Source organism: Xyrauchen texanus, chromosome 1, assembly GCF_025860055.1.
Source record: "Xyrauchen texanus isolate HMW12.3.18 chromosome 1, RBS_HiC_50CHRs, whole genome shotgun sequence".
NCBI classification, from domain to species: domain Eukaryota; kingdom Metazoa; phylum Chordata; class Actinopteri; order Cypriniformes; family Catostomidae; genus Xyrauchen; species Xyrauchen texanus.
In genome coordinates this window covers 52,247,541-52,271,472 of record NC_068276.1, presented here as the reverse complement: position 1 = coordinate 52,271,472, position 23,932 = coordinate 52,247,541, and the positions used below count along the sequence as shown (strand labels likewise).

General features: G+C 37.1%; 2 protein-coding genes and 1 pseudogene across 2 annotated transcripts; 1 reads left to right on the top strand and 2 right to left on the bottom strand.

Annotated features, from left to right (window-relative positions):
* The first annotated feature begins 769 nt into the window (after positions 1-769).
* Positions 770-7,773, top strand: LOC127650562 (uncharacterized; annotated as a pseudogene).
* A 934-nt stretch (positions 7,774-8,707) lies between these two features.
* plin2 (perilipin 2) lies at positions 8,708-13,980 on the bottom strand. The gene is made up of 8 exons (XM_052135986.1): positions 13,928-13,980; positions 13,718-13,751; positions 13,352-13,547; positions 13,183-13,265; positions 12,420-12,705; positions 11,290-11,474; positions 9,949-10,080; positions 8,708-9,366 (listed from the first exon to the last, which is right to left on the bottom strand). Exons 2-8 carry the CDS (start codon positions 13,745-13,747, stop codon positions 8,971-8,973), a joined length of 1,308 nt encoding a protein of 435 aa, XP_051991946.1. The 5' UTR covers positions 13,748-13,751; positions 13,928-13,980; the 3' UTR covers positions 8,708-8,970.
* Positions 13,981-17,107: 3,127 nt separating this feature from the next.
* On the bottom strand, positions 17,108-23,218 carry larp7 (La ribonucleoprotein 7, transcriptional regulator). Its single transcript, XM_052135973.1, has 13 exons — positions 22,915-23,218; positions 22,562-22,779; positions 22,351-22,451; positions 21,998-22,081; positions 21,729-21,893; positions 21,133-21,235; positions 19,913-20,239; positions 19,282-19,432; positions 19,005-19,147; positions 18,761-18,870; positions 18,487-18,646; positions 18,262-18,353; positions 17,108-17,728 (listed from the first exon to the last, which is right to left on the bottom strand). The coding sequence occupies exons 2-13, from the start codon at positions 22,767-22,769 to the stop codon at positions 17,654-17,656; spliced, it is 1,719 nt and encodes a 572-aa protein (XP_051991933.1). The 5' UTR covers positions 22,770-22,779; positions 22,915-23,218; the 3' UTR covers positions 17,108-17,653.
* Between the last annotated feature and the right edge of the window lie 714 nt (positions 23,219-23,932).

The window sequence follows — 23,932 nt, the reverse complement described above, 5'->3', positions numbered from 1 at the left end:
TAGAAAAAGATTTAATTGCATAAAGCTGGTATGACTTGATACAACAAAGTTGTATCATCTGCTGTGACATTTTAATTGCCCTGTTAAAGATGTTAAGACCAGTGAAGCTTACGTTGTGCAAAATATGGACAAAAGTTCTACTATAAAAACAAAAAGGCATTTAAAGGGCAACCCTAATGTACCTTATTCACGTTAGCGCCATCTTACATTTTCAATGGGAATGACAACGAGGCTGCAAGGGATAAACTCACCGTCTCTTCAATGGCACGAACGGTATAAATGTATAATCACCAAAGATCGATTAGGGATAGGCTATCAAATTACAGAGTAACAGGTTCACTTTCAATTCCTCCTCTAGCATCAGTTTTGTTTTGACACACCCCTGACGGGTGTGTGTGTGTGTTTTTATCATCATGCGGTGAGATCTATGTTCCCATGAGGAAAATATGATGGTGTCACAAGTATTAACCAAGGGGGTGGGGGCATTTGTGACCTTGTTCTCACCCTTGAGAAGTTTGCGGAAGATAAACTTTATCCCCTTACTCATTACTCATGTCCAAAATTACCCGCTGACCAACGGGGCGTTATTCTGACGCTATTCAGAGAAACAAAACTAAAAAGGTCCATCTAATGGTGCATTGTCTGGTGACTAGAGAATTCAAGAAGTTGTTCTAATGTATTTGAACGAAACTAATGGAAAGAATACCATTAAGAAAAATAGCCTATTCTCTTGACGCTGCTTTATATATATATATATAGAGAGAGAGAGAGAGAGAGCGAGAGAGAGAGAGAGAGAGAGAGAGAGAGGAGCGAGCAGCGAGCAGCGAGCACCTCTTGAAACAGAAACAATGGCGCCTTGCAGTGGTTGCTCAGGAAAACGATAGCTATGATAAGTTTCGTTTATGAGAAAAGAAGAGACGGTAGATATTATTGCACTGTTGATCAGTTTTCAGTCATACACCTTGAGAGAAAGGGGAAACAACACAAATGCGAAATGGACAAGATTTACTGGTAAGAATGCCTTTAATATAAATAGCTAGAGAAAGGGTTAGTTGATGTAATGAAGAATTTTCAGTTATATTCTTTCTACTTATTTGTTTCCAACATAATTTTTTTTATGTCAATTGGAAATTTTCTGAAAATACTTAAAGCTACTGTACATATAGTGTTTGTAGTTAACCCTACACGTTTAACTTCAAGCTGTAGTATAAATTAACTGCTATATGGACATTAAGTAGCCTACAGTAGCCAGGTAAGGGGCTGTTCAAACTGGTCAGTTGGCTAGTTTTAGAGGGGTTTTGAAAACATTTGATCTGGTCAGGCTGGGAGACCAGTTAAAAGGTGTTCAAACCCCATCTAAAAGCCTGACCTGCTATGACCAGGCTGGGCTGCCAGCTAAAATCAGCCAACCATAGACTATTTGTTGTTGTTGTTTTTAGCTGGCATTACAACAATCATGCAATTGCAAACAATCATCATTTTGCAATATGCACCAAATACCAAGATTCATCCTTGTTACATGTCAATTGCATTCAGACAGAGGACTTCTTGGACTTATCATGAGTCAGCTGCTAGAAAGAGTATTTTCATTTCACCAAGCAGCATCAACTCATCTGGAATCAGAAACTTAACCAGTTCAATAGAAATGACCTCAGCCTCTCCCTAACAAAGCCTATACTTTAGCTGTGGTTTTAGCATGGGGATGTCATGTGACACTAATAATGAACATCTCTTTTCAGGATCTCGGTATATCTCATACTATGCCATGGTATTTGTGTTGGTAAGTAGACCTGGACAAGAATATGACATTATTGATATACATATATTTATTTTATTTTAAATTATTCTTATTTCCCCCCCATAGGCTCTTCTCCCCTCTCGTCTGTGATCTACACCTCCTCAAAAGTGGGTCTCCCAGCTGTCCTGCCATGCACTGTGACATCCCACCTGGAGTCCTCTTATTCACCTTACATTCAATGGCAGACCATTCATGATTCAGTGTTTGAGCGAATGGGAGAGAAGCTGTTTCAGGGGGAGGCTTATAAGGGCCGTGTGGATGTCCCAGAGGTGATGCTCCTGAGGGAAACTGCTCTCTGTTCCTGCAGGATGTCCAGTTCAGCGATGCAGGCATTTACGAGAGTTACCTGGTGGTCGATGAATCAAGTGTCAAGAGTCGAATTTTTATTCAGAGTGTCCAACTTGCAGTTATTGGTAAGGGCAAAGAGTTCTGCAAATTATAACGATCAACACCAAAAAGTCTTTGTATCTCCTGTAAAGGGGTACTTCACCCAGAAATAAATATGCTGCCATCATATACTCAGCCTCATATTGTTCCAAACCAGATGTCTTTCATTCTTTTGCTGAACACAAAAGGACTTATTTGGAAGTATGTTAGCTTCAGTCACCATTTACTTTAATTATATAATTTTGCATGAAAGTGAATGGTCACTGACACTAACATTCTGCATTAACATGCCTTTTTTTATTATTTTAATATGCTCCTTGAGGTTCACTTAGTACATTTTCATTTTCCATTCTGACCCTCTGTCAAAAATGCACAGTTTTGGTACTGCTTCTCCTTTAAGACTTGACAGTAAACACCCACTGTTATGAATGGCTCTCTACTCTTCAATGACCTACTCTCTCCTTGTCCTCTAACCACTACTGGGTGCGGCAATGGAGGTGAAAAGATAAATCAGACATTGAAGTGGTGTTGTGGTGGCAATCAGATGCAAATTTTGACCATAGTATGACATCACAGTCAGGGGTTGTTAACAGAATATTCTCCATCATTTACAGATTTGAAAAACAAAATTGACAGATTATTTTAAATGCTGTCAGGACACAGCGTTCCTCTGTAGACAAACTCCCGCCTCAGTAGACAATTTAGATTACTGCAGTCTTCAATTGTACATTGATTTAAACATATTTATCAAAATTACTGTATTATTCATTTCTTTTGTACAAACCCTTTTAATAAGGAAAAAAACTGAGTGCTTCTTTTACTTATATGTTACTATTGTCTAAATCAGTGTAATGGTTTCACCCCTCTACAGCCATCTGCCCACTTCTCTCTTGCCACTGTAGATCACAAGAGCTTCAAGTCTGTGGAAATTGGGGAACAGCTGATCCTGGACCTGTTCACACATCAAGCCCAACAAGTAATTTTTCAGAACTGTAATGACACCAGTTGGACAGTCCTGTGGAAAAGAGGTGGAGTCACAAACAGGAAACATCTGAGAGAGAGTGATGACAGGTTGATCCTCAAGAGGGTTACGGCCAGCAGTGCCGGCATATATAAAGTTTTAGACTCACAGGGATTGGCCCTCAGCACAGTGATGGTCTCAGTCAGAGGTATAACTTTTGTTGAATATATTGTTTACTTGTTATAACCAGTTGCACAAACATACACTCAGTGACCACTTTATAATCTGGTGACCATGGAGGCCATTGGAGTACACTGAACCCATTGTCATGTTCCTGGAACCAGTTTGAGATGAAGTGTGCTTTGTGGCATGGTGCGTTATCCTGCTGGAAGTAGCCATTAGAAGATGGGTAGACCTTGGTGATGAAGGGATGCACATGGTCAGCAACAATACTCAGGAAGGCTGTGGTATTTAAACGATGCTCAACAGGTATTCAGGTACTTAATGTGTGCCAAGAAAACATTCCCCACACCATAACACCACCACTTCCAGCATGATCCGTTGACACAAGGGAGGATGCATCCATGGATTCCTGTTGTTTACGACACATTCTGACCCAACCATCTGCTTGTCGCAGAAGAAATCGAGATTCGTCAGTCTAGGCGATGTTCCCATTCAACTACTGTCCAGTTTTGGTGAGCCTGTGCCCACATCATCCTCAGTTTCCTGTTATTAGCTGACAGTAATGGTACTCAGAGGGGTCTTCTGCTGCTGTAGCCCATCCGCCTCAATGTTCGAATTGTTATATGTTCAGAAATTATTTTCTGCAAAGCTCTGTTATAACATATGGTTATTTGGGTTACTGTCACCTTCCTGTCAGCTTAGACCACTATGGCCATTCTCCTCTGACCTCTCTCATTAACAAGCCGTTTTCGCCTACAGAACTGCCGCTCGCTTGATTTTTTTTTTCCGCACCATTCTATATACATTCTAGAGACTGTTGTGCACAAAATTCCCAGGAGATCAGCAGTTGCAGAAATACTCAAACCAGCCCATCTGGCACCAACAATCGTTGGTCAAAGTCACATAAATCTGATTTTCTACCCATTCTGATGTTTGGTCTGAGCAGCAATTTCAACTCTTGACTATGTCTTTGTGATTTTATGCATTTAGTTGCTGCCAGATGATTGGCATCAACAAGCAGGTGTACAGGTGTACCTAATAGCATGGTCACTGAGTGTATAATCAACCTATTTTAAAGGCATATTTCTCCCAAAAATTAAAAATCTGTTAAATTTAAAAACATGTTCTTGTCAAGTTGACTTGGAACACAAAAAGAGATGTTTGGTATAATGTTAGACTTTCGCATTCGCTTTCATTGCATCTTTTCCACCTACATTTGTAAGGTTCACTTATTGATCCAATGGCAGCATCCAATAGTGTGGCTGAAGTTACCTGCTCATCACTGTTTTTTAAAATGCTGTAAATATTTTGGATTATTTGATTTGAGTTCCATTTATTTAATCTGACTCCAATTATGAAAAACCTTGTTGATGTATCTATGCTCTGAATTTAATTTTGTATCTTATTATTTTTAGTAATTCTCTCTTAAGTTAAAGCTGCTTCATTGAGCCTTCCTCCATGGACAGCAAGCCAAATAAGTTTAACCTTAATAGCTTAAAGATTATATGGGCAAACAAACTCGTGAATTTGGCTAAATTCAGTATAGATTCTCGACTCACAATTTAGTCCCAGTCAATAAAGTTGTGTTTTACAGATTCTCGGTCCTACTCTTAGTATTCCTGTTTAATTCTACTTGGCTAAGTTCTATTATAGATTCTCGGTTTGCCATTTAGCCTTTTAGCACATACTTAACTAATGGGTTACTTCTGGAGCAGCTTTGTTAAGCCAACTTTGTCCATAGATTTGGAGTTAATAAGAAATATACTAGAAAACAGTCCTTCAGAATGAATCATAATAACAATTTATTTAACCAGGTAATAGTAATACATTCAGTGAACCAAGCATAATAATATAAATGAAAGTTGCATTCCATTCAAACATTTAACAAACATAAGAAATTCAAATTGCATACCTGGTAGATTACAAAAACGTTACACAATGTTTTCTGTGTGGGTCTTCTTGCTACAGAGACCCCAAGCTCCTCTGCCATCCATCCTTAAGTACCAAACGATTCTATTGTTATTTCAGATGTGTATGTTTGATGTTATTTAGGATTTGGTTTACAATTTAGGAAGTTGTAAGCAGACCTTTGAAACTTGTGATTGAGTAGGTTGTTTGACGTTTACAAAGAATGCACCTAATCTGCATACAGCATCTGTTCCCTTTGAGAGACTTGGGAGGGGCATGCCCCGGATAGAATACAGTATTTAAGTTCTTAAATCTTACTTGTGATTTGACTTTGCTGAATGGGAATGAGACCGTTTTACCAGTTGCTCTGAGACCTCTTGAATGATACCAAACATGTATGATCAGAACTTATTTTAAATTACAGAACAGGATAAGTCATAACTTATTGGTGTCCTTAAAGTGACCTGAGGTGAGAGAGAGAGAGCAGATGTGAGATTTGCATTTTATGGTCCTTATCAGGTAGGGGGATGCAAGCAGGTGTACAGGTACACCTGCAAGCAGGGAGATAAGAAGTAGGTGGAGATGCTCATCTGTGTGAGAGTTGATGACGTTGGTTCTCGCAGAGTTCTTTGACTTTTACCTGGAAATGGTGCCTTTTGGGTGTAGACATCCTGGTGCCAGCCTTACACAATGAAAGTGAATGGTGACCGAAGCTAATATTCTGCCAAATGTCTAATTTTATTTTCCACAGATAAGAGAAAGTCAAACAAATGACAGAATTTTCATTTTAGGGGAACTATCCCTTTAAGTAATGGGTAAATGCCATTATTGTGATATGATTAAAGACTTAAATGTCTCGTTCTTTTTCTCAATTACAGAACCGATGCCATCTAGAGAAGGAAATGTCCTGAAAAGTCACAGTCCATTAGGTAAGCTACATTCAAACAGATGGGGCAAGTGTACATCAGTATATAAATTCATAGCTTAGCAACTGAATAATTTTTTAAGCAAACATACAGCTTGAAACATGATATTTTTTACTTGTTTACTTGTTGTTAACTGTATTGTTTTTCCTCGCTGTCACCCATTCTAGGTGAAGCTGCAATTAATATGCCTCCCCTAAGGCTCATAATTTTTTTCCTCACTTTTCATTCAATGCTTGTATTGATTTGAGAGAAAATTGGTGTTAGCAATTCTTCTGCTTTTAGTTGTACTTTTAACATTCATAGTATGTTATCTATAGTGTGAATAACTGTAATCTATAGTGTTTCCCAACCACTAGTCAGGTGTACCGTGGAAAATGATCAAATTCCACAAAATAAATAAATGCATGAAAAAAATAACAATAATTTCAGGGATCCAAACTCTTCACCTTTCATAGAAATTCGCCATTTTGAAACCATAATCGGTCACTTTTGTCCCTTTCACATGACTCGTGGCAGTGCTGCAGAAAACATTGAAGTCTATGAAGTGACACTCAAAATAAGTATTAATTGTCTATTATTGTGGTATTTCTGATAAAAGCCATGCTCAGCAGTTTAAATGGGCTACTGCTGGAAAATGATACCGTAGATCTGCTTTGTGTTCATAATTCTTCTACTGAAGTCAGTAGATTTGTAGCCATGCAAGTCTTAATAAAGGAGAAGGTAAGGGTGTTATTGAAAATCGCTATTATTAGACTATTATTGTAGTCTTTTTGGATGAAAAGTAATGCTCAGACTGAAGGAAGACTGCAGATCTGCTTTGTTCTTTTAATGCTTAAACACTATAAAGTCTCTTGTTAGATTTCGGTCATGAACGACTCAAAATGATTCACTGACACACTCATAGCTCATAAGATGCTCGTTTGTCGCCACCTAGTGACATTTCCAGAAGGGGTCACTGAACTAATCAGTTAATAAAATTTAACAAATTTGTGAAACAGAAGCAAGCCTCACCAAATACTCTTTATTGTGCTGGTAATTCTGCACAATTTTAAACTAGAATAAACTTGAATCAATAAAATAGCTTGAATTGGTGCTTTTAGCATATTCTTTAAAAAGATGTCCTCAGAAACTATTTTCGTGGATCAGTGATTGTCTTATCTTTTTTGCCCCTCATGAGTTTGTATACCTGTAATTTGTTGTGGTATTGCAAGAACAAATCTACACATTAGAAAAGAAGCCAATGTTTTGTTTTTTTCATTACCCATTTAGCGCTCTTGCCACCTGTGACCTCACACAGCGTAGCCTACCTATGTGACTTGTTTGTTGTTTTGCATAGCCGAATTTCAATCATTATTAGTAAACATGCTACTAAGTTCTTGAAAAGGAAAAATATTGACGATGGTTAGCTTATGTTGGATATTGGTGTGCCATAGAATTTTTTTGTTGTAAAAAGTTTGTGAAGGTTGTGATAAACTGGCCTATAATACATGTACTGTAAATACTCACTGTTGTATTCAAACCACTTTTTCTGCATATTAAATTATTAAAATAATGTAAAATAAATAAATAATATTTAATGAATATGACTAATAAATACAATAATCAAGAATGTACAGCATATGTACACTTGGGCGAGCTGAAGCAATTGATTCCATGTTAAAATTCAGTTTCTACATTACTCATTTTATCAATCATTTTGATGAATACTCTAATTTATATATGCAATTTCTTTTTTTTAAATTTAAGGATTTATAGCTAACTTGAAAAGTTAAGGTAACAGAAAAAATTGGTCCAAATCTATATGGAAATTTGCTTACATTATTATTATTTTTTTTTTTACAATATATTAATTTACTTAGTAAATGTAGAAAACAAAGAAAATTGGTTTGTTCTGGTTTTCAAGATTTAAATACAAAAATATCTTTGTCACTTAGGTCAAATATCCTCCCTTCAAACAAGACTGTGGAGGTGAAAGTGTGGTTGAGCACCCATCTGGGGAGAGAGAAAGCGGTAAGGACATCCACCTGAGATGAATCGCAACTAATTACTGTTTCCGTTTTCGCAGTGAGAGATGGAGGACATGAAAGCAGCCCAGTCCTCAGAGAAAAAAGCTGATCTCAATTTCCATTGATGCTGAAAATAAATCTTTTGTTTGACATAAAGCTGAGAAGCGTGTTCTGTTATATTTTAATAAAACCTCCCGCTTTCTCCTTTATCTGCTCCAAACACAAACCGTTGTTACACTGGTGCCGAAACCCGAGAGTGTAACAACGGTTCGTGTTTGTAGCAGATAAAGGAGCAAGCTGCTTTCCAGCTTCATGCCAAATAAAATATTTATTTTCAGCATCAATGAAATCGAGATCAGCTTTTCAGCAAAACACTCTCAGAACACAGACACCGTCTCTGATGTGTTGCTCTCTCTCAGGACCAGGCTAATTTTATCTCCCCTGTCTCTCACTGGAAACATGGAAACCATAATTATTAGCAAGTACAATAAGCATCTCAGGTGTATGTCCTTACCGCTTTCTCTCCCAGATGGGCACTCGCTCAAGCCCTCACATCCACAAAGACAAACAGAAAAAAGAATATTAGAAGTGTATTATTTTATTAGAAATGTACAAAGGCAATAACAAGACAACATATTGTAAAAGACACTTGAGGATTAGCTCATAAGCAATTTTAGATTGGTAAAGTTGAGACACTTTACCAAAGCATATGATTGCTACCACAGAGCATGTCTCCGTTTGCTAAGAAGATCCAGATTTTACTGACAGGAATAATTCAAATTAACAACATGTTCATTTTCTTTATTCCATTGACTGCATCTCCACTTCAGGATGAGTGCTCTTTGATTTACTGGCTCTAGGGCCGCTTACAGTTGTGCTGTCCATGCGTGAGTAAAATGGACCTACCAACCAATTGAGAGGGGTATTGTTGATCAGATAGTCCATGACGTTATCCATGGAATCCCTTATTCTGTTCAGCTGAGATCGACTGGTGGCGAGGACTGTATCGGATAGATCTCCCAATGCAGCAGCCTTACTGAAGCTGCTGTAGATCTCCATGGCCGAGTGGCTGACAGAGAGGGCCTGGATCTGGACGTGTTGAGGGAGACCCTTGAAGTTGGACACTAGGACCAGATATGTGGTCTGAAGCTGCTGGCTGAGGTTGTGGGCAATTGTCAAGGTGCGGGATTCAATTATCTGGTGGAAAGGATTTGTAAAACAAACAATAAGGTCATAACATGTACTACATAATAAAAAATAATTGATTTTGTAGTGGCTGCCCATGGTTAAAGAAGGTGAAGACTGCATTTCCTGTGCCACTTACACTACCAAACAGAATTGCAAAAAAGATTGACTGTTTCTTCTTGAATGCTCTCCAGTCTTCCATTGGTCAGTTAATCAGATAGCACCACCCCATACTCACATCATTGGTTCAGCAAGTGTTGCTATGATGGGTTGGGATGCTATACAAATTAAACAAGGTTTTGATACCACTTCTAAGCCAGTGTTTACGCTTTTTGGGGAATGAGCCTACAGTTTGCTTACTTATAGTTGTCTCTGTACATTAAGCTGGGATATGAGAAAATATTTCACCTTTAATGCATTGCATTCACATTCCTCCAATAACATCTATACTGACTATTCTGAACTAGTTTAAATGACAATGCTTTATTTTAAATCCTAGACCTAGAGCACATACAAAAGGGCACATTTTGCTGAATTGTTGGTTATGTTTAGGATAATTACCAGCCTTACGTAAAATAGAGATATCTTGGTTACCTCAGCTTCATTGTCTGTGGCCCTATCGTTCTCATCTTGACTCTGAGATGTAATGTTCCAGCCCAATATTACACTCAGTTTCTCCTGAATTGTCTGGTTAGCATCATCAATTTTCTTCCGGGTATATTCGATCTAATAACAAGGACAAAACATTAGGAGATGGTCAGACAGATAATCTAATGTTCATGCCCCATTTTTATCTTCCCCAATTCTCTTACAGTTTCTTGAGTATGTATAAGTATTTAGGGCAACAAAATCTTTTGACAGCACATGGCGCATTAAAATTAAACGTAATTATTTTTTTTTCATTCGGTGTGTAAAGGGCAAGATGAAACCCATTTCTGAATGCGCAAGAGCTCTGATCCCTCAGACATCACTCTCTTAAAAAACATAATTCATCTGTAATGAATATCATGAACATGGATTTGGGATTACTTTAGTAAACCTTTGTTAGTCAACACCATTCACAGCAGCATCCACAGATGCAATTGAAAACTTTACTATGCAAAGCAGAAGCCATACATCAACACTGTCCAGAAGAAATGGTGACGTTTCACAGTGGTAAACACTCGACTGTGCCAACATTTTTGGAATGTATTGCAATCATCTGAAATTACTGTGCATAAAAAAAAATTAAACTTATAAGGAAAAACATCATATAATGTTTAGTTGTAATGCTTTCAACATTTAGCATTTTTCATTTCCAAGTTCTTCAGAATTGGGGTTGTAAATTGTGATTGGTCTTTTTTCTTACATTTATTTAACAATAAATGTAAGGGCGGGCTGGTGCGTCGGCCGCAAAACGGGCTGAATGGGCCACGATAAGCTGAAATGAGCTGCCACGTTGTGCAAAATGGGCTACAAAATGGCACCACGATATGCCGAAGGGGGCAGCGACATGCAGAAACCCTCCAACCTCCTAAACCTAACCATCAGTACAGAAAATAATTTAAGTTCGAGGGGAAAATGCTGCCTCTGAATCATGCTCGTCACTGATTATACGAACGTGATTATTTCTGGTTTCAATGCGGGATCCAAACCCAGGTCTCGCTAGCTGCTAACACAACGTGATTCCCGTCACACCACAAGGGAAGGTAAACATGCTGGAACCGATGCAAAAAATTTTAATAGGAGATGCTGCTTGTCTGTGAGTCTGCATAATGTGGCTGATTCCAGGTTACCGGAACTCTTTGAAACAACTTGCCGACTTCCTTTGTGATCATGTTGTTCGCAAAACTAAAGCCTAAACCTAAGCTCACTGAAAACTTTAACACTATTATTTAGCTGTGCTGGTCTTTCCCTCAGGAAATGTAAATCAAGTTTTAGCTCATGTCAGCCTACCAGATCCATGGTGTGGTTTAGCTGGGATATGGACTCTTGACTGCGTTGCATGGTATTACGGACATTGGACACAGCTCTCTGGTAAGCCCTGTCCCTCAACTTGCTGGAGAGAGACCCCAGTCGCACATAGTAACTGGGTGCATCTTGGTCATTGTCAAATCCCATTACTTTTTTCAGTCCACATTCTGAAACAATGTGAAAGAAAGACAAACGAAAATAGAAATGGGACAAAAAAAATCAGTTGTTAGATTTTGGAAATTCCACAGGCATGATCTCCATTTAAAGTGGCTCTCATCTTGTATTGCTTCAAGAATCAGATTTAACATTGTACATCAAATGGCGAACTACAGTATCAAAATGTTTAGCATAAAAAAGTCTGTGAAATCAAAATTATTTTTATTAATAATTCATTTCATATTTAGTTAAATTAGTTTAATATTACTAAAACTGCACAGATATAGCAGATGAATTTGCACAAAAATACAATTGAGTTTGGATGTAAAAAAACAAAAGACATGGCTATGTGTTTTCTCCTCCTTTTTGAAGGTTAAGAAGCCTATTTATTTTGCTATCCTAACTGCATGTTTCTATGGATAGTTGCATTGAATTATTCAGATTTATCATTGTATTTTCGCTGCACTCCTTATGAGAACAGACCTACAACCCAATATTTGGTCTTTGGGAACCACTGATCTTAACAAATATTAGTGTGACTCCAGAATCATAAATGAACTTTTAGATTCCTAATAAAGGATCTCTTTGAGATGTGCTTAAGTCAGATGTTTCACAAATGAATCGGATTAGTAGGCCTTTTTCTTTTCCAGGAAAACTGAGTATTTCCCATTCATGGTTCTAAATGCAATCTTAAGAAATATTACTCAAAACAGAACATACTGTATGAATATTAGAACAGAGGTGGTCTTGTTTCAATATAATTATATTAACACCTCATAAGATATCACAAGACCATCACGAGAGAAATCTTATATATACGTATGCAGTTGTCCGAGCACAGAATGCTCTTATAGATAAGCACTGAACTAAAGGCATTCTTTTGGAATCTTAAAAATACTCTACATTTCCTGGAAACTTCCTAATATCGGGAAATACACATCTCATCACAGTCTGACCTTTTTCCTCTTCAGTTCCTGGTAAGTACTGCTCCACCAGAGTCTCAGACGTGCTCAGTGCTGTGTCCACTCCACTGCTCACCAGCTTCACCATCCTGCTCTCCATCACGGTTTGGACGCCACCACTGACCACTGTCCTGGTCTTTTCCATGCTGTCCTGTACTGCTCCTCTGGTTTTGTCCACCACTCCACTAAGGGTGTGGGAGATAGTTTCCTTGGCACCATTCATGGTCCCTGTGACAGCTTCCTTAGCTCCTGTCACTGCCTCTCTGGCATTTGTGAAGATCTGAATGACAAGCATCAAGATTAAAATAATCTAGCTGTGTTAATATACACAAGCATGAAAGTCAACTAAATGGTTGATGATAAGAGATGATGAGTGTCTTTTACGAGGAAAGAAAAACTACCATTTAGTGTTAAGACAATGGTTAAATGGAGAGTTCACCCCCAAAATTAACATTTTGTCATCATTTACTCACACCTCATGTTGCTTCAGACCCATCTGACTGTCTCTCGTGCTTGGTACACAAAAGGAGATGATGAGCAGAATATTAGCTTCAGTCACCATTCATGTTCATTGCATATGTTTCCACTCAATGAAAGTGAATGATGACTGAGGCCATAATTTAGCAGGTTCATTTGTGTTCCACGGAAGAAAGAAAGTCAAACGGGTTTGGAACAACACAAGGGAGAGATATTGAGGACAGTCAATTAATTTACCACTTTAAAAAATATTACTGTTTCAAGTTTATACTGTAAATACCTGATCAGAGGGCTTGTGTAGGATCGGCAAAGTCTTCTCTATCTTATTCAGTCCTTTACACGCCAGGGTATTTGCCAAAGAGACTACAGAGAAAAACAGTAACTTAAAAATAAAATACTTATATTTTAAAACGCCCTGATTTGGAGTTTCAAACCAAAAAACAACGTACTTTGAGGCTCTAGTTTCCCAATGAATGGCAAAGCACTGTTAAAAGCTGCTGAGGTTACGGTCTTCACACCATTCTCAGCCATCTCGCAGACAGACTTCAAGTATGGATGGTTTTCCTTGGTGTTGCAGTACACATTTGACACCGTGTCATAGGTGGAAACCACCAAGGGTAGGTGAGCCACTCTGGCAACCACATTCTAGAAAGAATGCCAAGGAGTCAGATTAAAGTGATTAAATCATTAGATAGACTAGCCAACAACCGCATTTCTTTTAAATAAAAACAATACTCTTATGTATGCATAACGAAGAGTAGCCTAGTCATTTGAAACTGGAGTGCATTTCATGAATGAAGATTCAAAGGAAATACCTGGTTTGCCATAACCTCCATTGAAGCCATGTCACTGTAATAAGCAGAAAAAACATTATACATGAATAAAAACACCAACAAGAGGGAATTAAAGCTGTAAAGGTCAGTTTCTTCAATAAAAGGTAAATGTTAACATAAACATTATTCATTGAATGAAATGACGAAAAACTACACATAGAAAAAGCATTAAATATCAACAAGAAATATTACCAATTGTAGTTGTCTTCTAACGCTCGGGACAGAATTGATGAACTCACACACAACAGCTCTGATGAGAAGTGAGCGACTGTTCAGTGTTTTATAGGAACTCCTCTTGAAAGACTGATGATGTAGTCCAAAGGTCAGGAGCGTGCAGACGGGGATTTCTAAGGTCACTGTATGTCATTGACACAGTGGCGTTTAAATTAATCAAATAACCCGTGAGAAACATGTTTCACTCTTTAGAATGTTGTGTTGTGTGAATAAAGCAGGTTTTAAAAATACTGTACACTAATGTGTGACTCTGATACTGGAGCAAGTTATTTAGGTGAAAGTTCACACATACACAGTAAACATCTGTAACACAGCTATAAACCCATAATTACGAGTTAACGTAATGACTAGAGGGACTATGATCCGTGATCTAATAAAACACTGGTTCATCAGTTTGTGGTGACAATATGACGATATAGACGATATCAAAGTGCAAGAGAATAACATCCCATATGATGTCATATAAAATGTGTCATGTCAAAATGTTGGTCAATATTAAAAGGATAGTCCACCCAAAAAATGACAATTCACTCATCATTTACTCATACTCATGCCATCCCAGATGTGGTTGACTTTCTTTCTTCTGCAGAACACAAAGATTTTTTGAAAAATATCTGGGTCATTGACAAATACCCTTACACAAATTGCAAATTCACATTGGGTTAACATCCTCGTGGTCGCTATAATGTGGGTTATGTATAATGTGGTTCTCGCTCTCGGTGGGGCGCAGTGTGAGGTGCGTGTGGATGCTGTGGAGAATAGATGCCGCCACATGCGCTAGGTCTCCGCGGTAACACGCTCAACAAGCTACGTGATAAGATGTGAGGATTGACAGTCTCAAACGTGGAGGCAACTGAGATTCGTCCTCCGCCACACGGATTGAGGCGAGTCACTATGCTACCACGAGGACATAGAGCACATTGGGAATTGGCCATTCTAAATTGGGAGAAAATGGGGGAATAAAAATTCAATACAAATAAAAAATTTTTTAATCTGGTTTAAAAAATGTGTCAACTTTATAGACATGTAATCTTTGAGTTCATGTTGTTTTTGAAAATGGTTATAGCATTTTGTAAAATAATGTATTTAATGACATCAGGTAAAAGGTATTATAATAGTGTCCTTGCACCTTGAATACAGGAGAGTGTATCAACTTCATTCATTTCAAAAGGTTTTACAAACATATGTTTCAAAGTTAATTTTTGTCAAAATATTGATATTTAGTGATATAACAAAATTATGATTTGTTTTTAAATATTCACACACGGTCTTGTTTACTTGTTGTCACTGTTTAATGATTTTTGTCACATGACAACAAAATTACTACCTACATTTTGGTAGTAAACAACATTAGTTGGATTTGGTGGACAACATTTTTTTAAATATGAAAAAAATAAATAATTATAAAAAAATCATTCAGCACAATTCATGCCAACATTTCTTTTTCAAGAATTTCTGCTTTTAATGAGACTTTGTATTAATTTATTTTACTGTCTTTAGATGGTTGCGCCACATGACATTTTTTACTTTGAACTTAGTAATTGAAAACACATTAATTATAGAGGAGGTGTATCCAAGCAATTGTTTTGTGTAAATTGCATTTTGTAATATATGTTATAAATAATTTATTATACACAGGAATTTTTTTTGCATCACATCATTGACCCATTTCCGCTCTGTTCGTCCAATAAATGCAAGTAAATGGTGGCCAGAATTTTGAAGCTGCAAAAAGCACATAAATGCAGCACAAAATTAATACTCCATGGGTTTAATCCATGTCTTCTGAAGTGATATGAGGTGTTGGTGAGAAACAGATAGATGGCGCTATGCACAAAAAATGTGAATGGCCAAAAACAAAAGAAGAAGAGCGCTTGGGAGGGCTGTTTGAAAGTAGACGTTTACTGTAAAAAAGGACTGTAATATTGACCTGTTACTCACACACACAACTAACATATAGCTTCAGAGATATAAGAGATGGTTTAAACCCACTGGAGTCATATGGATTACTTTCAAGCTGTTTTTATATACTTTTAGGAGCTCTGACCACCATTCATTTGCAATGTCATCTAGACTCAGTAACCACTGAAATAAGCAAATAACTGTGTGCAATAATTGTGTCTTAGGGGATTTGATCTGAGCCAATGTTTAAAACGGCACAGTTGCATTCCCACATTCAATATGGTTCAATGTCCTCACTTGACCTGACTTTTTTTCCAGATGGATCTTGCTACACAAATTCACACATCCCATAAACCACAGATTCTTAACAAACCACAACATCATATACTTTAAAACATTTAAACTTAAAGTCATGTAAATTATAATAATCATAAAAAAGAATAAGTTAATTGAATAAGTTCACAACACTAAATATACAGCAGATTGACAAGTGTCAAAGAGATATTGGCTCCTCAGTAGTACGATTGTCAACTATTCTAAAAAAGATTTGATCTCATGATAATTGAGACATGGATTGCTTGCACTTTTAAAAAGTCATGCCACACGGCCGGATCATTTAAAATGAACTAGTGAAGATAAAGGGTGATAAGAATTGGTAAAAAAAATTAAAAGCAGGACCTAAGACATGCACTTTCAAATGTACACTTATATACAGTTTACAAATTAAAATCTTAACCTAAAATATTGATGCTGAATAAAAAAAGTTCATAGATGTTATAGGCTACATCAGCTACACAAATCTGTAAGTGCAACTGAACAGAACAGAAAAATGACAATTAACAACATTGAAACAGGTTAAGAATGTTTCTACATTAAATACAAATATTCATTTCCAGGGGTTTATCTTACAGGTCCAAACTATGATGGATAGTTAATTGTTTGTGAAGATTTCATGCATTCAGAAAGAGGCTTTGCTTAAGTTGCCAAAGTTTTTCTTTTTCTTCTGTGACCACTACATGACCCAATCTATTACTCTCAAACAGCCTTGCAAAGAAGTTTTATAATCCTCTTGAGCTCTCTGGACTACCCATGCAGATTTAGTAAATGAGCAGTCTGATGTAAAAACTGTAATGGATCTTAGTCAGAGTAGTGCCATCTTTAATTTTTGACTAGAATGAAAACAAGGCTGTGAGGGATATACTTACAGTTTCTTCAAAAAACAAAAACACCAATGCTTTCAAAAAATTATTTTATTTAAAAAAATCCATTACAAGGGCCAATGTGAAAACATCACCCCCAACCCCCCGCATCCATTTAAATGTAACCCTGCTTGCTTCATTTAGAAAAACAAAATGGCACACTATTATATTTTACATAAATACATTCTTCACACACTCCATTACAGACCAAACTGGATCTGTGAACAACTTAAAAAATATCTCTCATGCAAAATAAAACATTACACCTGAAACTCAAAGATCAGCAAGACTAAGAATTATTTCAAGCTACACAAAAAAACAAAAAACAAAAAACTAAAAACAATGGTGGATATGTCAGACATCTTAGTTCTGCAATGTAATTCAATCCTTTAGGGAACATTTTAAACACAAATCTTTATCACTAATTAAAGAAAGTACTTAGTTTGACATATAATTACTTTAATAACAGGTCTAATAAACACACAAAAGCCTAAAAGAAAAAAAATATTTTACAATTCATTGTCAAAAGTAATTTGAAATTGATTTTCAAATTTTGCCTTTAAGGAATTATTGCTCAGTGAGACCATCAGTCATCAAAGCGAATGTGCTTGCTTGCTTCCTTGGCCCGAGCGATGATGATTTTCTCAGCTTTAGAAAGGAGCTATTAAAATCAATGAGACAAATATTATTTGATGGCAATGAAGCAATAGTTTGTGCATCATAAAATCTAATAATAATGTACAGTCTCTTTAATTTCACTTCAAAAAAAGAATATAGACCTTTTTCACTCTAGCGCCATCTTTGATTTTGAATGGGAATGACAATGAGGAAGTGAGGGATCATCTTCTATGGAATGGAGTGGTGGTGGCGTAGTGGCTAAAGTACAGGGCTGTAGCACAGGGCTGTTAATCAGAAGGTCGCTGGTTCGAACCCCACAGCCACCATCATTGTGTCCTTGAGCAAGGCACTTAACTCCAGGTTGTTTCGGGGGGATTGTCCCAGTAATAATTGCACTGTAAGATGCTTTGGATAAAAGCGTCTGCCAAATGCATAAATGTAAATGTAAAATGTGATCTAGGAGCTTTATACCGTTTGTGCCATTGAAGAAACTGTAAGTCTATCCCTAACAGCCTCATTGACATTGCATTAAAAGTCAAATATGGCGCTAGCATGAATTCGGTCTAATGAACCTACCTTTTCTGTCCCTCGTTTTTTTTCCCTTGGTCTGTTGAGCTTTGCTTGTCGGTCCACCAAAATCTTCTGCCAGTACCTCTGCTCATGGTCACCTTTTTATCAATGATGACAATAATAATCATTAAAAAAATAATAATTGACATAATATTAAAAAAAAAAATCGAGCCAAGCACTAATATTTCTCAGAGCTGTAATAAGTAGTGTTTCTAAAGTGATTATTCTAACCAGAGAGGAGTTCAAGGTTCCAGTTGTGTTTTTTCTGCAGTTCTGGTCGAGCTGTGATGATCGCCTGTGCATCTTCAGGACTTTTGCAGCGTATGTGACCCTCTGCATCTCCATCAAGAATATCCACATAGGCCACAGCTGACACCTCAGAGAGCGTATCCTATACAAATGAAAAAGAACACTGTCAGTTTTGTTGCATCAAAATAAATAGGCAATCAATTAGGCAACAAGAAGTTTACAAAACTAAACAACTTTAACAGACTCAGCACTGTACCTTAATGCACTTCTTGCTTGGCAACGGTTGGTTATAGCTAATTTTGACAATGACTCCACTCACAAATTCAGGGCCAGAGGGGTTGTCTTTCTTAGCTGTATCCTTACAAGCTTTGGGGAAGGAATAAAAAAGTAAATAGCAAAAATAAAACTTTTACTCATCAACATGCCATAAAAGCAAGATTTTTGCAAACATTAACACTATGGATGACTAGGCCAGCTTTGTCCAAACAACAAATACTCACAATCCTCTTTATCATGCTCTTTAGTCTGCGTGATGTCACACCCAATGGGCTTCTGATTGATCTGAGTGACTGAATGTTTCAGTGTCGCCATGCATCGCTTCTGCAATGTCAGGTACTCCTGCTTCAGGGTCAGCCACTCTTTCCTAGCAGTTGGACACAGGGGTCACAGGTCAACTCTCAAGACAATTAGCATATAGACAGCCATTTGACTGAACCCACTTAATTATTTCAACTGACTTAAAAGAACTTCTAAAACAATGAACTCCACTTTGCTTACTTTGAGAGGACTCTGAGTGGGATGAGCAGCTCTTCGCCAATTTTCAATCTATCCTTATGCTTCTTCTTTCTCTTTCTCTTGGCCTTCAATATGGAATCATCTTTCTTTTCAGAAACTAGCAGTTCTTCATTCCTCTCCTCAGATGACAAATCTATGCACCAAAGAACATGAACTGACAACTGAATTTACATTAGAAGTCACATTAAGTACACAGTCCTACAGGCATATTCACACTGAAAGTGTGTATGAACTGTAAACACATTTTTTTATTTTTATCAATAAACCAGCCCAAAATACGTTGGGGACTCTTTATTTTAAAATGATGGCTACTTGGCTATGTTACAAAGCTCAATTTACAAGTATTTACCAAATTACACGTTTGATAGCATGTATATCAATTATAAGGTTAAACATGATAAAACGATTGGGTCAAAATATGACCCAATATGTTTTATAAATTATAAGCTTCACATTTCTGCCTTTAAACGCTCCAAAAATGGGCCACATTCATTTTCATTGTAAGTGCCTCACTGTAAGGTCAAATTTTTATATTTTTTAAGAAAAATTCATTTTTGTGATTATCAACATTATGCCACAAATACTCTCTCAAATAAACAAAAACAATGTCTACCTTTCATGTCACTCTCCTTGTTTTCTTCCTTTTCTACTTTTCTCATTTTGGCCGGCATCCCATCCTGGCCCTCGGCGTTTGATGCCTCAGCACTGCGGGATCTTCGTCTCTTCTTCTCTGCTTTCTTGCCTGCCGTGCTGGTAGGTATTACAGGGTTTTCTGTTGTAAATTCATCGGCTAGTTTTTTCTTTGTCTCAGTGGTAACCTCAGCCTCAGTGGTCCCTTCTGTGTCCTTCACTTCATCTACTACCATTTCTTCAGCAGCACTGCTTTTATGCCCACTTCGGGATCTTTTTTTCTTCTTTTTCTTGCCATCCTCTTCCTCATCTGAAAGTAGAAATGTAGTAAATAGTGAAGTACTACTAATATTGCAAATAATTCAGATTGTGATTAATGAGAAAAGAAAAAAACTACAAATCAACATAGTATAATGAATAGTCTCTGATCTCTTTTGTCACATGGTAATGTTGCAGAATAAATAAAAGCAGCCTTTTAAAGGAATAGTTAACCCAAAAATAAAACACTCATCATTTACTGACCCTCATGCCAGCCCAGATGTGACTTTCTTCTGCAGAACACAAACAATTTTTTAATATCTCAGCTCTGTAGGTCCTCACAATGCAAGCAAACAGTGACCAAAACTTTTAAACTACAAAAAACACAAAGGCAGCATAAAAGTAATCCATACGATCGCAGTGGTTTAATCAATGACTTCTGAAGCGGTTTAAACCATGTATTGGTAAAAACAGACACATTTTTTTTACTGTACATCTTTCCATTGCAGTGTCTTGGCACGATTAGGATTTCAAGCTCGATTACACTTCTTAGTGCTTAATGAATGAGCAGAGTGCTAGATGGCACTAGGAAGTGTAATCGATCTTGCTATCATGATCGCTAAAAGAGACTACTGATGTCTAGATTGTTACATTTTTGTCTAGTCCAAAACCAATTGGATCGCTTCACAAGACATGGATTTAACCACTGGAGTCTTATGGGTTACTTCTATGCTGCCTTTAGGTTTTTTGGAGCTTCAAAATGTTTTGGTCATCATTCACTTGCATTTTATGGACCTACAGAGCTGAAATATTCTTCTAAAAATCTTTGTGTTCTGCAGAAGAAAGTGATACACATCTGGGAATGAGGGTGAGTAAATGATGAGAGAATTTTCATTTTTGAGTGAAATAATCCTTTCACAGCAATAAGGAATTTCAAAATGTTACCTTGTGTATCCTGGACAGCATCAAAGGGGATATTTTTTTTTTTACAGGTCTTCGGAAAGATGCCTGGCTTCCTTGGAGCATCTTCTGGAGGATTGTTCAGCACCTTATGAAACACAGTGAATTAGAATGAATTGTGTTCCTCCAGACACCAGAGGGGACACAACTACAACACACATCATGGTGAATTCTGATAAACATGGCCACAAATGTTCTTAAAGAGATAGTTAATCCAAAAATTCAAATTATCTCATCATTTACTCACCCTCATGCAGTCCCAGGTGTGTATGACTTACTTTCTTCTGCAAAAGACAAATTACGATTTTTAGAATTTCTCAGTTCTGTAGGTCCATACAATGCAAGTAAATGCCTTTATGTCCTTTTTGGAGCATCAAAATTCTGGCAACCATTCACTTACATTGAATGGACCAACAGAGATGAGACATTTTTCTAAAAATCTTTGTTTGTGTTCCGCAGAAGAAATACGGTCATACACAACTGGGATAGCATGAGGGCGAGTATTCAATTTTGGGTTAACTATCCCTTTAAAGATTGTTTGTTAGTATTCAGCATGCAAAATTATTTCTAGAGTCCGTTACCTCTATGGCTTTCTGTGCCTGTTCTTCTGTCTCAAACTCCACAAAGGCGAATCCTTTAGGGTGGCCTGTGGACTTATACCTGGGGATGCTGACATAAACCACATTTCCACACTTGCTAAACACTCGCTCAACCCAAAGATGGTTGACCGTCCTCGGCAACAGCTCCTGAAACACAACAATTTCAATATATTCTGAGGGAGGACACATCGGAAACATACAAGGAGAAAATATGCAAAATTATCTGCGAGTGATCTTTTACAAGCAGTTACCACATAAACTGTGCGGCTGTCCACATCTTTTGGACTCTCACCAAGCGGACACCTCCGTCGTATTCGCGTTCCCTCGAGATTGACCTATGAATAAAATAGCCATCAGGACTTACATTTACGAATTTGGCAGACGCTTTTATCCAAAGCGACTTACAGTGCACTTATTACAGAGACAATCCCCACGGAGTAACCCAGAGTTAAGTGCGTTACTCAAGGACACAATGGTGGTGGCTGTGGGGATCGAACCAGTGACCTTCTGATTAACAGTTATGTGCTTTAGCCCACTACGCCACCACTACTCCCAACATACAACTTACAACATTTGCAGAAAAAAAGAAAAAGTAAAAACACACCTCTACTAATGATGAATTTTTAAGAGCCCTGGCTATCAATTTAATATCTGTTGTTAACTTCTTCATTCGGTTGAATGATGTGAACACCGATATGTCAATATCTGCAAAGAAGCAAAAATAATATTAGTATAATCATTGCATTATAAAAATGAGCCTGTGCAAAGAACCAAAAGCAAAATAATAAATCAGACTGTGTGATGTGCATACTTACATCCATCTCTTGACTGTTCAATGAGGCTCTTCATGAATCTGTCCTTGTGAATATTCACATCGCTAAACCAGAATTCCACCTGCTTCTTCACATCAGCTAGCAGCTGTTTCACTCGAGACCTCTTCTTTTTCTCATTCTCTCGCTTCTTTTCACTAATGTTTGCAGAGGCGGCGTCCCCTCCAGTGGGAATCTTTTCTGTGTCTATCATCTTCCTAGGACTGTCATAACAAGGAATCGGTTATAGAGGCAACGTGCAACTGTACCGATTTGAGGTTCATGTGTGTTTTATTAATATGATGACTCCGAGTATATCGAGTCGAGTGACTATATTAAAGCCACAGACGTTAACTTACCTTACTTACACCGTCACTTGTATCTTCCAAACTTTAGGCGAGCGTTTCACATGACATTTAAAATCGTGCAGTTTAGAAAACAGTTACACGCTAAACCGCGGTAAACCCCTCGCTTTAGATCACCATGGATACACTTTCATGCATTGATTCTCCGGTTGCAGCGAAAAAACGTAGCCGATTTCCTAATAGTATTCGTGTGCAAACAAAAGCTGGTGTCAGTCACGCACAAATGTAATGAATTGAGTTATGTTTTCATGTATGTACAATCGTAAAAACGACGCTCAAACGCACAAAGTTCATCTACTTCGTGTCGCACAGAGATGACGTTGACGCTGCGCCGGGAAATTTAAAGAGGGCGTGCAAGAAGCGCCAGTTTTTTGATTTATTGGTAAAATAAATTATTTTGTGAAGACATTACACTTATACCCATTGTTTTTGCACTATATTATTATTATTTAAAAACTCAAAATGAAAGGTATGTGTTTTCAAAATAAATAAATAAATAATGGCAATGCTGTTTCCCACTTCTCTAATTCATACAGAACTAACAACTGATTTCGTTTTTTTTAGTTGGTTCTCACTGTCCATTGAAGATATACAATTTAGTAAAAATAAAGATATTACGATGTTACCTATTAGAAGGGTAACATTATTTAAAAAACATTATTTAAAGTAATATTCCAGGTTCAATACAAGTTAAGCTAATTTGACAGCATTTGTATAATTCACTATTTTGACTTGCCCTTCATGGAGCTAAATAAATGACAAAAATATTTTAATGTCGTGAATTTGAATTTTAAACATGTACATCTCCATGGTATATTTACATTTTTTAAATTTCATATATTTGAATTCAAACGTGGCATTTAACAAAATTGAATTGTTTTTGTGGGGTATTTTGAAGATTTTATATTTTAAACAGCAGGTGAAATGATCTGTTAATATCCAGATTATTAAATTATAGCTGAAGAACAAATTCAACATTCAAAATACAATTCAGATCTTACAGAAAGTAGGC

Coding starts and splice junctions, on each gene's coding strand:
- plin2 (XM_052135986.1), bottom strand. CDS start 13,747: ATGGCTTCAATGGAGGTTATGGCAAACCAG. Junction 12,706..13,182: donor TACACAAGCCCTCTGATCAG/GTATTTACAGTA, acceptor CTTGTCATTCAG/ATCTTCACAAATGCCAGAGA. Junction 10,081..11,289: donor TAAACCACACCATGGATCTG/GTAGGCTGACAT, acceptor CCTTGTTATTAG/ATCGAATATACCCGGAAGAA.
- larp7 (XM_052135973.1), bottom strand. CDS start 22,769: ATGATAGACACAGAAAAGATTCCCACTGGAGGGGACGCCGCCTCTGCA. Junction 22,082..22,350: donor AAAATTCATCATTAGTAGAG/GTGTGTTTTTAC, acceptor TTTTATTCATAG/GTCAATCTCGAGGGAACGCG. Junction 19,148..19,281: donor CCACTCAGAGTCCTCTCAAA/GTAAGCAAAGTG, acceptor TCCAACTGCTAG/GAAAGAGTGGCTGACCCTGA.